This window comes from Anabas testudineus, chromosome 13, assembly GCF_900324465.2.
Source record: "Anabas testudineus chromosome 13, fAnaTes1.2, whole genome shotgun sequence".
Classification (NCBI taxonomy): Eukaryota; Metazoa; Chordata; class Actinopteri; order Anabantiformes; family Anabantidae; genus Anabas; species Anabas testudineus.
In genome coordinates this window covers 692,303-707,135 of record NC_046622.1, presented here as the reverse complement: position 1 = coordinate 707,135, position 14,833 = coordinate 692,303, and the positions used below count along the sequence as shown (strand labels likewise).

General features: G+C 46.5%; 2 protein-coding genes across 2 annotated transcripts; both read left to right on the top strand.

Annotated features, from left to right (window-relative positions):
• The first annotated feature begins 110 nt into the window (after positions 1-110).
• On the top strand, positions 111-1,962 carry sst1.2 (somatostatin 1, tandem duplicate 2). Its single transcript, XM_026378481.1, has 4 exons — positions 111-291; positions 380-558; positions 1,564-1,782; positions 1,876-1,962. The coding sequence occupies exons 1-3, from the start codon at positions 165-167 to the stop codon at positions 1,768-1,770; spliced, it is 513 nt and encodes a 170-aa protein (XP_026234266.1). The 5' UTR covers positions 111-164; the 3' UTR covers positions 1,771-1,782; positions 1,876-1,962.
• Positions 1,963-12,064: 10,102 nt separating this feature from the next.
• sst1.1 (somatostatin 1, tandem duplicate 1) lies at positions 12,065-14,123 on the top strand. Its single transcript, XM_026377735.1, has 2 exons — positions 12,065-12,245; positions 13,704-14,123. The coding sequence occupies exons 1-2, from the start codon at positions 12,099-12,101 to the stop codon at positions 13,923-13,925; spliced, it is 369 nt and encodes a 122-aa protein (XP_026233520.1). The 5' UTR covers positions 12,065-12,098; the 3' UTR covers positions 13,926-14,123.
• Positions 14,124-14,833: the final 710 nt, after the last annotated feature.

Genomic DNA, 14,833 nt, shown 5'->3' with positions numbered 1-14,833 from the left:
TTCTGCCATCGTGTTTGTTGGAGATGAACGCCGGCGGCTGCTGATAGTTTTATTGTTTTACTGCTCAGACTCCATTTAAAGTCAATAAGGACTAATGGATGTGTGTTTGACTTGAATGTCAGCATTCTTTCATCACCTCGCAGCCAGCCACCTGCCAATCAAACATGTCACATCATGTGACCTGCGGGAGGAGGGGATTCAGGCTTCAAAAGAGCAGCCCCACAGGACCAGGACCAGACACAAGTCCAGAACCAGGACCAAGACCAGCTGAAGCTACCAGACCAGCAGACAGTAGGACCTTCCTGACCTTTGTTTCTTCTCTTTCCATTTCTGATGTTTCAGGTGCAGCACACGTCTTCTTTGTCTCACATTTTGGCAGGTATGCAGTGTGCACGTTGTCCCACCATCTTGGTCCTCGTGGCCTTTGTTCTGTGCGGTCCGGGTGTTTCCTCTCAGCCCGACAGAGACCAGGACCAATATCAGAACCAGGACCTGGACCTGGAGCTGCGTCATCACCGGCTGCTGCAAAGAGCTCGGAGCGCAGGTCTCCTGTCACAGGTGAGAAACTCAACAGCCAATCAGAACACTAGGAAAACGTGGTTACCACCAAATGTCTTTATGCTAAGCTACGCTAACCAGCTTCATATTTAGTTCACTGACTTCACCGCTCGACTCAACTCACAGACCTGGGGTTAGTTTCAAACTAAAATCCTTTAAACTCTTCTCAGACTGATCTAAACTGTTCACGTATTCAGGAGCTAAACTGCTTGTATTAGTATTCTGCGAAACTCAGAGTGGATTTAGAAAGAGAAACGTGTCCTTTGACGCCATGAGGACAGTTTTTGCTTCAGTAATGGAGAATAGTGACACTGGAAACTGGGAGAATGTTCACATATTTTTTACATATTTATATCAAGTTCAAATCAGCTGGTCTCATTACATCTGTTACAGGATATTAATATTATGTTTTACAATGTTTTCACTCCTTACTGTCACCAAATTAACAGATTCAACTCTTCTTCAAGACACCACAGTGACCATAGAATTTGTAGCTGGAGTAAAGTTTATATGTGTGGGATCATCCCGACAGACGTCTTAAATGGTCATGTATGAAATAAATATACACATGTGACATACAACACTTTGGTCAGGACTCACGTTCACATTTTGGCCTTTTGCTGCAACATTTAATGAACATAAACACATTAAAAGATTCATAAAGAACCTAACGTTAAATCAGAAGGAGGTGGAGCAGCTAAATGTCTGAGAGCAGGCAGCAGAGCAGCAGTGAGGATGGAGAGCTGTGTGACCGCCTGTGGTGAGACACGTGTTTGGAGGATGAGATGTAAATGAAATGAGTTCCGCTGCACGAGCACAGCTGACAAACAAACAACTAAACTACTTAGATTCTACATTAAAACGAGTCTTGAAGCTGCTGTCATCACCAACAGGCTGTTGTCATTCAGTAGCTGAAGCTTCTGACCTCATCACATGGTCTTCATCAGTGGCTCCAGATCAGACTATCAGACTGTCCTGGTCTCTGTTCTAACTGTTATTTGTCAGGAGTGGAGTAAACGTGCGGTGGAGGACCTGCTGGCTCAGATGTCTCTGCCAGAGGCCGACGCCCAGAGGGAAGCTGAAATTGTTTCCATGGCAACAGGGGGGCGGGTGAACCTGGAGCGGTCTGTGGACCCCCCTAACAACCTGCCCGCCCGCGAACGCAAAGCCGGCTGCAAGAATTTCTACTGGAAAGGCTTCACTTCCTGCTAAAGCCCCTCCCAGGTATCTGAACACCTGTTTAAACCCCGCCCAGGTCACTTGTGTTCTGTTTCTCACCTGTTTCGTTTGTTTGTTTGTTGTTGTTCTGACCTGAAGTCACGCCTTCACTGGACCAACCGACCAATCCCACATCACCTGAGCTTCACCTGAGCGACTGGACGATCCAATCAGCAGCTGTCTGGCAGCACTGTACCTGAATAATTAATGTCATTATCAATTAAAGAGAGAAATCAGTGAAACGTGGCTCCGCCTCCATCTGTCATGATGATTTGATTGATTGTAGATAAACGTCACTTATAAAGCAGAGAATCTAAAATGGATCAAACTGAATAAATGATTGACCATCAGAATAACTAAAATACGTCGAGCTGTGTTCGACAACTGAGAACGTGTTCTAGCATGCGTGACTGGGAGAACTGGGAGAACTGGGGGCAGTAAGTGATCTGTGTGTGGGTGGAAACAACAGCAGGTTTTAGTGTTTGAACAGAGTCAGTCTAATAAACCTTTAATGGACATGAGAGAGAGAGCAAATATTGACCGAACACATTAAACACCGCTCAGTGTGTGTGTGTGTGTGTGTGTGTGTGTGTGTGTGTGTGTGTGTGTGTGTGTGTGTGTGTGTGTGTGTGTGTGTGTGAGAAACATCAACAGAAAGTAAAAGTGTGAAATGATTTGGATCAGTGTTTACCAGCTCTTTTTTTATTTCTCAATTCTAAAGATAAACTCATGTTACGAAGTACTTTACAATAAAAGCATGAAATATTAAAAGGAAACGGAAAGAACTGAAGGATGAACGCAGAGAAGCCGCCTGATGAAACACAGATTTAATCAGCGTTCACAATCAATGTCTGCAGCCATCACACAGCTGCAGGGTCCACGTGTGTGTCTCCAAACTTGATGAATTTATTACAGATTTTGTACATTTGGTAAATTTATGAAGAACAAGTTTCAGGTTCACAGGGAGAAAACCTGTTTTTTCTGTATCTCTGCAAATGTTAATGAGATAAATGTGAAACTAAATGAAACGTGTTCCACTGTCAGTTTGTGACTGAATGAAAGTGTTTTATCACAGAAACGTAGCAGCGTCAGCTAAAAGTCTACTTTAACCAGATGAACTCGGCGTCGACAGATGGAAACAGCTGTGGTCATTGTTTCATCTGGAGTCACAGTTTGCGTTAGCATGGACTGTGTTTCTCTTTTCTCTGTGTTCGTCTGTGACCTCGGCTCATTTACAGGAGAATATTCACATGTTACTGCAACTTCCAGACACCAGATCAGTAATCAGATTACTGCTCTGGATGGATGTCACATGTCTACAGCCCCTTCTTAGTACGAGGAGGCGTCTCTCCATGTCACGATGAAGTACACGATCTGTACTTGTACACAGGTGAACAGAAACCTGGTACCGTGTAAGCATGACAGAGCGAGATCAGTGTTCTCCAGGAGAACTCTACCAGGGGACTCCAGGTTCTCTGGTTCTCAGCTGCTGGAGACAAACATCAATAAAACTGTTACTGAAGAGCAGGGAAACACATTCATGGTCCACAGTCTGCACCGAGACCAGAAACTGGTCTTAAAGGTTCTCTAACAGAGGCTCTCAGTGGCCTTCAGACTGTGGTTGTGCAGCTACCTGAGCAGCTTCTGTGAACCGTTATGGATGAAAGCAGCTCCACCGCTGACACACATGAATGATCATCTTGTATTCAGCGTCACAGACAAACTAACACGATGCTGAAAACATTTCCCACCAACTGAGATCTAGTCTCAGGACGTTCGCCTCTGATCCTCTCTGGATCTAATGAGCGCGTAAAGATGTGTGAAACGCTCCTTTAATGGGATCAAAGGTCGAGTCGAGTACAGGCAGCGGGAGGTTCTGCGTCACGCCGACACCCAGCTGAGGAGCCGTCCAATAAAACGCTGCGCTGTGGGACGACCAATCAGACGCGCGGCTGGTGGCGAATGGATCTGTCAGTCCGGACTAATCAATGAGCTGAGACGCAGCAGTTGAGTGTCCGTCAAACACACACTGATTCACACTGATTCACACTGATTCACCTTGTCCACATGATTAGCAGGTCAGCACACGCCATGTCCCCCACCCACAGGGACCCAGCAGGATTCTGGGAAATCTGTTTAGACAGAGGCACGGAGAAAATGTTCTCCTGAGAGGAGACGATGCAAAGAGGCAAGGAAAGGGGAAACAAGGAGACAGAGAGGGTGGTGGACAAGGGGAGAGGAGTCAAGGAGGGAGAACAGTAGGTAAATGGAAAGGAAACCAGGAGAGGAAACAAGGACAACATAGAGGAAATAAGGAAAGGAGAGGAGGATAGAAGACATAAGGAAAGAATTGGTTCGTGACGTAAATCAGTCGTGTTTCACAACACACACACAAACACACATGTTTGTGTGTGTGTGTTCATGTATGTGTGTGTGTGTGTGTGTGTGTGTGTGTGTGTGTGTGTGTGTGTGTGTGTGTTCATGTATGTGTGTGTGTGTGTGTGTGTGTGTCTGTGTGTTCATGTGTGTGTGTGTGTGTGTGTGTGTTTGTGTGTGTCTGTGTGTTCATGTATGTGTGTGTGTGTGTGTGTGTGTCTGTGTGTTCATGTGTGTGTGTGTGTGTGTGTGTGTGTGTGTGTTCATGTGTGTGTGTGTGTGTGTGTGTGTGTGTGTGTGTGTGTGTGTGTGTGTGTGTGTTCATGTGTGTGTGTGTGTGTGCCTGAGTTCTCTGGCTTGTTAAAATCTCCCAGTGATCATCTAGTTTCTCTTCTCTTGGAAAAGCTTCAGCAGCTTTGAGGAGCGAGAAGCTCAGAGGACAAAAGTCTGAGAATGTTTCAAAGACGTTTCGTGCCTAATGTGAGACACAAGACGATGTGAGACACAAGACGATGTGAGACACAGGACGATGTGAGACACAGAACGATGTGAGACACAAGACGATGTGAGACACAGAACGATGTGAGACACAGAACGATGTGAGACACAAGACGATGTGAGACACAAGACGATGTGAGACACAAGACGATGTGAGACACAGGACGATGTGAGACACAGGAACGATGTGAGACACAGGACGATGTGAGACACAGGACGATGTGAGACACAAGACGATGTGAGACACAGGAACAATGTGAGACACAGGACGATGTGAGACACAGGACGATGTGAGACACAGGAACGATGTGAGACGTGATGTTCAGCAAAGAGTGACGGGACTCAAAGCAGCAAACAGTCAGCTGATGTCTGGGTGTTCTATGACATTGTCAGTTTTCAGTCCTGAAACAGGAAGTGAGGAGCTGGAATGGAACCTGGGCCACTAACATGCTGTCTACAGCCAGAGTCAGAGACTCACATCAGTCCAGATGTGCTGATTTCAGTCTCACTTCCACGATGATGAGACACGAGACAAAAACAAATAAAAGAGTTCAAATTGAAGTCACAACATTTATTTAAATGATAAGATCCTAAAATACTTCACAAGAGACACGAATAATTAAAACCCACTGAAAACAAGTCTGAGGATAAAAACCGCAGCACCTCACTGAGGAGCTTTGAAGTCCTCTTCTGAACCACAGTGATGGAATCTTCACAGATCATAGAGAAGAGAGGACGAGCTGCAGGAGAACAGCAGCACCGACCTGTCTGTCTCTGTCTGTCTCTGTCTGTCTGTAACTCTGTCTGTCTGTCTGTAACTCTGTCTGTCTGTCTGTAACTCTGTCTGTCTGTCTGTCTGTCTCTGTCTGTCTGTAACTCTGTCTGTAACTCTGTCTGTCTGTCTGTAACTCTGTCTGTCTGTCTGTCTGTCTCTGTCTGTCTGTAACTCTGTCTGTAACTCTGTCTGTCTGTCTGTAACTCTGTCTGTCTGTCTGTCTCTGTCTGTCTCTGTCTGTCTGTCACTCTGTCTGTCTGTAACTCTGTCTGTCTGTCTTTGGCTCTGTCTGTCTGTAACTCTGTCTGTCTGTAACTCTGTCTGTCTGTCACTCTGTCTGTCTGTCACTCTGTCTGTCTGTAACTCTGTCTGTCTGTCACTCTGTCTGTCTGTCTGTCTGTCTTTCTTTGTCTCTGTCTGTCTGTAACTCTGTCTGTCTGTCTGTCACTCTGTCTTTCTGTCTTTCTTTGTCTCTGTCTGTCTGTCACTCTGTCTTTCTTTGTCTCTGTCTGTCTTTCTTTGTCTCTGTCTGTCTGTCTGTCTGCTTTCTGTCTGTCTGTCACTCTGTCTTTCTTTGTCTCTGTCTTTCTATCACTCTGTCTGTCTTTGGCTCTGTCTGTCTGTCTGTCTGTCTGTCTGTCTGTCTGTCTTTCTTTGTCTCTGTCTGTCTGTAACTCTGTCTGTCTGTCTGTCACTCTGTCTTTCTGTCTGTCTGTCACTCTGTCTTTCTGTCTGTCTGTCTTTCTTTGTCTCTGTCTGTCTGTCTGCTTTCTGTCTGTCTGTCACTCTGTCTTTCTGTCTGTCTGTCTGTCTTTCTTTGTCTCTGTCTGTCTTTCTTTGTCTCTGTCTTTCTATCACTCTGTCTGTCTTTGGCTCTGTCTGTCTATCTGTCTGTCTGTCTATCTGTCTGTCTGTCACTCTGTCTGTCTGTCTCTCTGCCGTCCTCTAACTCAGATCAACAGGCTGAACCAATCAGAGGTCAGAAACACACAGCTGCTCTAATCCAACCAGTCACAGAGTCGTTTCCGTGGTAACAAAGTTGGACAGGTGTGAAATCTGTCCTGTCGCCTGCTGTTAGCTACCTGACAGATGAAGCCCCACCTCCCCCTGAAACGCCATACCGTGTTAGGAATCAGAAACTCAGGTTTGAGGTTTATTCTGCAGGTTACAGCTCAGAGGACAGGTGTAACAGGTGAACGATGTCTGCAGGTGAGGATAGATTCTCATTCTCCTATGAACACATTAAACCTGCTCTCGTACGGAACCATGACGTTTGTGGTTTAGAACGATTAGACGACCGAGTGTCTGCTGAGTCTTAGCGATAGGACGTGGTCGACCCGCTGGAATCGACGTCATCATTTCTGTCTGTTGAGAATCCATGTATGTGGAGAATGTACATACATGTGGAGAATGTACATACATGTGGAGAATGCACATACATGTGGAGGAGAATGTACATACATGTGGAGAATGCACATACATGTGGAGAATGTACATACATGTGGAGAATGAACATACATGTGGAGAATGCACATACATGTGGAGAATGTACATACATGTGGAGAATGCACATACATGTGGAGAATGTACATACATGTGGAGAATGCACATACATGTGGAGAATGTACATACATGTGGAGAATGAACATACATGTGGAGAATGCACATACATGTGGAGAATGTACATACATGTGGAGAATGCACATAAATGTGGAGAATGTACATACATGTGGAGAATGTACATACATGTGGAGAATGAACATACATGTGGAGGAGAATGTACATACATGTGGAGGAGAATGTACATACATGTGGAGAATGTACATACATGTGGAGAATGAACATACATGTGGAGAATGTACATACATATGGAGGAGAATGTACATACATGTGGAGGAGAATGTACATACATGTGGAGAATGTACATACATGTGGAGAATGAACATACATGTGGAGAATGTACATACATATGGAGGAGAATGTAAATACATGTGGAGAATGTACATACATGTGGAGAATGAACATACATGTGGAGAATGTACATACATATGGAGGAGAATGTAAATACATGTGGAGAAAGCACATACATGTGAAGAATGAACATACATGTGGAGAATGAACATACATGTGGAGAATGTACATACATGTGGAGGAGAATGTACATACATGTGGAGAATGAACATACATGTGGAGAATGTACATACATGTGGAGAATGCACATACATGTGGAGAATGTACATACATGTGGAGAATGAACATACATGTGGAGAATGTACATACATGTGGAGAATGTACATACATGTGGAGAATGCACATACATGTGGTGTCATGGTTTCGGCCCGGCATCAGGCCAAGCTGAGGATTTCCCTCACTGCTCCACCTCACTCTCCCTCTGGACTCCGCCCACCAGCCAGTTCTCTCCCTCTGCTCTTGCCAATCAGCGGCATATTGGACTCACCTGTGCCCACTTCACACTACATAAACTCTCCTCAGACCTTCCTCCCCTGTCAGATCGTCGTCATTCCCCCTTCTTGTTTCCCTTCCTGTCTCCAGCCTGTGGTTCCTTGCCTGTTGCTTTCCTTGACTGTTGCCCAACCTTGCCTGCTCCTGCTCACTCCTCCTCAGCCCTGTCTTGCTCCCCCCCCCCCCCTGGACTCTGGATTTTGTGCTTTCCTCTCTGGATTCCCTGGACTATGTTCCCCCCTCTGAACTCTGGACATTGTTACCTGTTCCCGTGAGTGTTTTCCTGCCATCGAGCAGTGGTTTTTGGTTTTGTACTTTGGTTCCTGTTTTGTTACTTTGTTCTCCGCCATCTGGGTAGTTTTCTGTTGTTACTTTGTCCTCGTGTTTTGCCTGCTTTTGTAGTGTCTGTTGACACCCACCATAGTTTCCCTGTTTTTGTAGTTTCCTATTAAAATCCTGTTTCAGTTAATTCCTGCCTCGTCCCCCTCCCTTTAACCGTGACAGAACGATCTGACCAGACCGCGGCCATGGATCCTTATGATCCTTTTTACGGCCACACAAACCTCCCTCCCCGTCTTGATCATTACGGGCTTTTCCCTGAAGCACTGCAGGAGAACTATGCACACCCAGAGGATTATCGGGACTCACCTTTCTGGGGTACACGTCTGGTTATGGCCCCCAAACCAATCAGTTACCTGCAATCCAGATACCTGCGGCGGTTCCGCCAGAGGCGTCGGAATGCCACGGCCGCTCCAGTCAGCACGGCCCCAGTTCCTGCTCCAGTCTCAGTCACGGCCCCAGTTCCTGCTCCAGTCTCAGTCACGGCCCCAGTTCCTGCTCCAGTCTCAGTCACGGCCCCAGTTCCTGCTCCAGTCTCAGTCACGGCCCCAGTTCCTGCTCCAGTCTCAGTCACGGCCCCAGTTCCTGCTCCAGTCTCAGTCACGGCCCCAGTTCCTGCTCCAGTCTCAGTCACGGCCCCAGTTCCTGCTCCAGTCTCAGTCACGGCCCCAGTTCCTGCTCCAGTCTCAGTCACGGCCCCAGTTCCTGCTCCAGTCTCAGTCACGGCCCCAGTTCCTGCTCCAGTCTCAGTCACGGCCCCAGTTCCTGCTCCAGTCTCAGTCACGGCCCCAGTTCCTGCTCCAGTCTCAGTCACGGCCCCAGTTCCTGCTCCAGTCTCAGTTCCAGCCGCCGCAGCTGCTCCAGCTTCAGTTCCAGCCGCCGCAGCTGCTCCAGCTTCAGTTCCAGCCGCCGCAGCTGCTCCAGCTTCAGTTCCAGCCGCCGCAGCTGCTCCAGCTTCAGTTCCAGCCGCCGCAGCTGCTCCAGCTTCAGTTCCAGCCGCCGCAGCTGCTCCAGCTTCAGTTCCAGTCGCCGCAGCTGCTCCAGTCACAGTTCCAGTCGTCACAGTTCCTGCCATCGCAACTGCCTCAGCTTCGGCTCCTGCTACAGCCCCTGTCCTCGCTCCTGTCCTCGCTCCTGTCCTCGCTCCTGTTCTTGATCCTGTTGCTGTCACCGCGGTCGCCGCTACCCTGGTTGCTGCAATCACCGCTGCTCTGGTCACCACAACAACTCCTGCCCTGTCTCCAGGCGGGTCGACGCAGAGGTCGTCGTCGCCGTCTCTCCTGTCTCCAGGCGGGTCGACGCAGAGGTCGTCGTCGCCGTCTCTCCTGTCTCCAGGCGGGTCGACGCAGAGGTCGTCGTCGCCGTCTCTCCTGTCTTGTAGTTTCCTATTAAAATCCTGTTTCAGTTAATTCCTGCCTCGTCCCCCTCCCTTTAACCGTGACATGTGGAGAATGTACATAAACGTGGAGAATGCACATAAACGTGGAGAATGTACATACATGTGGAGAATGAACATACATGTGGAGAATGAACATACATGTGGAGGAGAATGTACATACATGTGGAGAATGCACATAAACGTGGAGAATGCACATACATGTGGAGGAGAATGCACATACATGTGGAGAATGCACATACATGTGGAGAATGTACATACATGTGGAGGAGAATGCACATACATGTGGAGGAGAATGCACATACATGTGGAGGAGAATGTACATACATGTGGAGGAGAATGTACATACATGTGGAGGAGAATGTACATACATGTGGAGAATGCACATAAACGTGGAGAATGTACATACATGTGGAGGAGAATGTACATACATGTGGAGGAGAATGTACATACATGTGGAGAATGCACATACATGTGGAGGAGAATGTACATACATGTGGAGGAGAATGTACATACATGTGAAGAATGCACATACATGTGGAGAATGCACATACATGTGGAGAATGCACATACATGTGGAGGAGAATGTACATACATGTGGAGGAGAATGTACATACATGTGGAGAATGCACATACATGTGGAGAATGTACATACATGTGGAGAATGCACATACATGTGGAGGAGAATGTACATACATGTGGAGGAGAATGTACATACATGTGGAGAATGCACATACATGTGGAGAATGAACATACATGTGGAGAATGCACATACATGTGGAGGAGAATGTACATACATGTGGAGGAGAATGTACATACATGTGGAGAATGTACATACATGTGGAGAATGCACATACATGTGGAGAATGCACATACATGTGGAGAATGCACATACATGTGGAGAATGCACATACATGTGGAGAATGTACATACATGTGGAGAATGCACATAAACGTGGAGAATGTACATACATGTGGAGAATGCACATAAACGTGGAGAATGTACATACATGTGGAGAATGCACATAAACGTGGAGAATGTACATACATGTGGAGAATGCACATACATGTGGAGAACGCCACAACATGTTGCACAACTTCAATAAATAAAGTACAGTCACAGTTTGAGAAGAGACTACTTGTGCAATGCTGCTGCAGTAATTTGGATCAAGTGGAGTCATCTGACAAACTATCAGTAGTAAACCAGCAGGGAGTCTGAGACAGGAGGCTCCTCAGTAGTGGACAGTTCATCATGACAATCAATAGCTCATCGATAGTTCTCCTCACATCTAGAAGCAGACAGTGGGTTCTGATGAAGCAGGAGCAGTGATGCATTCATGTGTGGAATAGTGTGGAGCATTTGCAGTGGAACAGTAGGAAACCGTGTGTTGAAGCTCCATCACTGAGATTCCCACAGACCAAACAGATTACTGAACATCACGACCTGGTTCTGGAGGTCATCACCTAAATGTGGTTTGTTTGTACAGAGAAGAAGAAGATGTGTGTCTGTTCTCGCTCAGCTTTTTATTAATGTTCCGCTGATGACGCTCAACTCTTAAGTGAACCAGTGTGACACCTGTCAGCCAGCAGGGGGCGTTACTGCAGCTCTCACTCAGCTGCTTCCTGTGAAATAAAACTATGACTAAAGACACCACAGCATTGGTTTAAACTACGGATCCCCACCGCAGTAACTGCAGGCTCCAGCAGCCCCACCACCCTGAACAAGAAAAAGCATTTCAGATAAAGGGGAGATGGTTTTGTTCCTGATACTAGGAAAAGAGCTGCCGCCCCCTACCCCCCACCCCCACCTCTATAGCTCTATAATAATTACTTCATGATACGTGAACTGTAGAATCATCACACACACACACACACACACACACACACACACACACTGGATGTTATCAAAGCTTTTATTGTTGCTCACAGATGAATAAATTCTCCTCAGGCAGTAAAAACCAGCTTCTGGTTTCAGGTAGAGTTCTGGTTTCAGGTGGAGTTCTGGTTTCAGGTGGAGTTCTGGTTTCAGGTGGAGTTCTGGTTTCAGGTGGAGTTCTGGTTTCAGGTGGAGTTCTGGTTTCAGATGAAGTACCGATGATGATGATCCACTCCTCACCATATATTTGACGTGGTGCTCCTGTTAAGTACCGAACCGCAGCTCTGCTGATCGGATCCTGATGAGAAGACGAACGTGACGCGCCCGGTCCGCGCACCTCAGGTTGAGAAGCGCTGTCAACTGAGCAGCAGGAAGAAAAGAAAAAGTGTCTGAAAACGGGTCATTTCACTAAAGAGGCGGTGGAAACATCATCATCATCATCATCATCATCAGTCATCCCCCCCACCACCTCCTGCCCCTACCCATCAACGCACGGTGATCCGTGACGTCAGTGGGACTTTAAAAGAGCCTCCGTAACGGGACGGACCCAGAAGACCCACCGACCCCACACCGACAGACACACAGACAGACAGACAGGTGATGAAGATGGTCTCCTTCCCGCGCCTCCGCTGCCTCCTCCTGCTCCTCCTCTCCCTCACCGCCTCCATCAGCTGCTCCTCCGCCGCCCAGAGAGACGCCAAACTCCGCCTGCTGCTGCACCGGACCCCGCTGCTGGGCTCCAAACAGGTCCGACACACAGACACAGACACGAAGACAGAGACAGGGACAGAGAGAGACAGGCAGGGACAGAGAGAGACAGGTGGGTCCTCTTTAACTTCTTGTCTGTTAGTAAACGTGTTGATTCTGGACTTAGAGACACAAACAGGTCACAACACAGAGAAATTAGATTTTTAATTTGTGAATCGTTGAAAAGTCTCAGTTTCCTAAAACTGAGACTTGTGAACCTGTCATTTAAAAATAAGTAAAGTGGATTTAAAAAGTGAAAGGAACATTAACACAGTTCTTTTGTCACAAACTAAATCATGAAGAGAAAATAAAAGAAATAAAAAATAATAAAATGTGATTATGCTGGACTGAAATGTCCACATTAAAGGTCTGAACCCGGTGACTGCTGTCTGCTGGTTCTGGTGTGTCCAAACAAAGAGTCCTTTTCATAGAACAGGTGATGTTCTAAAATGTGAAGTTATCATTAATTCACTATTTTCTAATGTCCAGCTGAATAAAACGGAATCTGAACTAAAAGTCTCTGTACTCAAGTACTGCAAGTACTGCAAGTACTGCAAGTACTCTTAAAAAAAGTAAACAGGTTAGAAGGTTTGAGTCCAGGTTTGTTCCTCATGTGTCTCGTGAATCAGTTTCTGCAGAATCCAGAGAAAAACTTCTAGAACCTGATTCCTGAACAGTTCCTGAGAAAAATCTTTTTTAAAGTGTGGAAAGTACAAGAGTACATGTACTCAGTTACTTCACTGTGTTGGGCCGAGTTCTTCAGTCTGAAATCATCCGATTCTCAGAAACCCTGAAACAGACTTCCTCACGTCAGCTCCTGCTGACGGACGGACGTGCTGCCGGAGTTTGTTCTCTTCAAATGAACAGAACTGTTTGAAAATCTTTACTCATGTAGTCACTTTAATTCCAGCTCGTGTTGAATGTTCAAGCTTCTCATTTTTCATGAAGTCTGTAAAGTTGCTAAAGCTGATGCTGGGATCACGACTCCCATGTCTGATGGAAACAGAATCACAGTCCAGGTTCCTCACTGCAGCTCAGTGACTCACAGAGACGAGCTCATAGCTTTTAGCTCTTTCCTTCAGTCTCTCACGTTACTGTGAACCATGTTTTCAACCTGTTACCTTTAATTAGACAGACAGACGATTGTGAACCTTTCAAACAGGAAACGTTGAAGTGAAGCTCATCTCTCACTTTACAAATCTGTTTGTCCTGAGACTGAGACGACTGAATGTCTGTTTCTTCTGATCTCATATATATTTTCTAGTCTATATTAGTTTAGCAGCAGGGGGCTCTTGTTGACCTGTCTCCTCATTCTCTGTAGCAGCTGTCAGTGATGGACATGATGAACGTCGTCTCCTTCTCCTCTTCCTCCCTCTTCTGTTGTCTTCCTCCCGTCCTTAGCCGTCGTCCTGCCCTCTCTGGTTTTTCTCTTGAACCTCTCTGTGTCTCTACTTTCAGGACATGTCTCGGTCCTCGCTAGCGGAGCTGCTCCTGTCCGACCTCCTGCAGGTGGAGAACGAGGCTCTGGAGGACGAGAACCTTCCTCTGGGTGACGGAGAACCCGAAGACGTTCGCGTTGATCTGGAACGAGCCGCCGCAGCCGGCGGGCCGCTGCTCGCCCCCCGAGAGAGAAAAGCAGGCTGCAAGAACTTCTTCTGGAAGACCTTCACCTCCTGCTGAGAGTCCCCGTCTTCATCACCCTCCTCCTCCTCCTGACACTGTACAGACACTGTGTGGATCAGACGGTCGATGATTAGTTTGGATGAATTGTTTCTGAATGTAAAGCTGATGAAACTATTTTTAATTGTTGCTTTGAATAAAATCTGTTTGAGACAAACACTCGCTCGTGTCTGCTGATGGAGGAGGAGGGGAAATAAAATCTTCATCAGGACCAAGAGCTGCAGCTTTTTATTGGAACTAATTAAGTTCAGGGCTGAGGGGGAGTTAATGAAGGTTGCTAATCACAGAGGAGACAACAAGAAGAAATGAGTTTGTGTTTAATCAGGTGTTCGACTGATAAGAAAATTAGCCTTTAGTGATGCGTCCGCTCCGAGTCCGAAGATTCACAGTTCATAAGTTTCATAAGTGACATGTGGTCAAAATAAGAAAACACACGAGTCGTGAATATGAGTGACACAGTTCTCTTCTTCATGAAACCGTCCATTTACTCAACCAGGAAAAATCCCCGAGCTCAAAAAAAGCTTCAGAGATGCAGAGAAAGGGTTTTAATGTTCACAGAGCTGAAATGATCCAATTCAAAAGTCTGTGTCCTGATCTAAGACTGGATTGGAGGAAGTGAAAGGAGTTTCCAAACATATGAGGGAGGTTTGTCCATGAAGGCATCAATACGTCAAACAGCCTGATCCCAGGATGATGTAGGTCCAGTATTTAACAAGGCTGATCTACCAGAGGAGTCAGGAAGCAGCACTCACATATTTGTAAACACAACATCCCACAATGATAACAGAACAGATTTGGATTCTGTTCTTCAGTCTCATTAAGTCAGTTTAGTTTGTTTTTCAGTGACTGTCTTCAGTCTAAGGACAGGAGACGTTCAGCGAGCGTGCTGTCGTTGGGAAGAAGAGCTC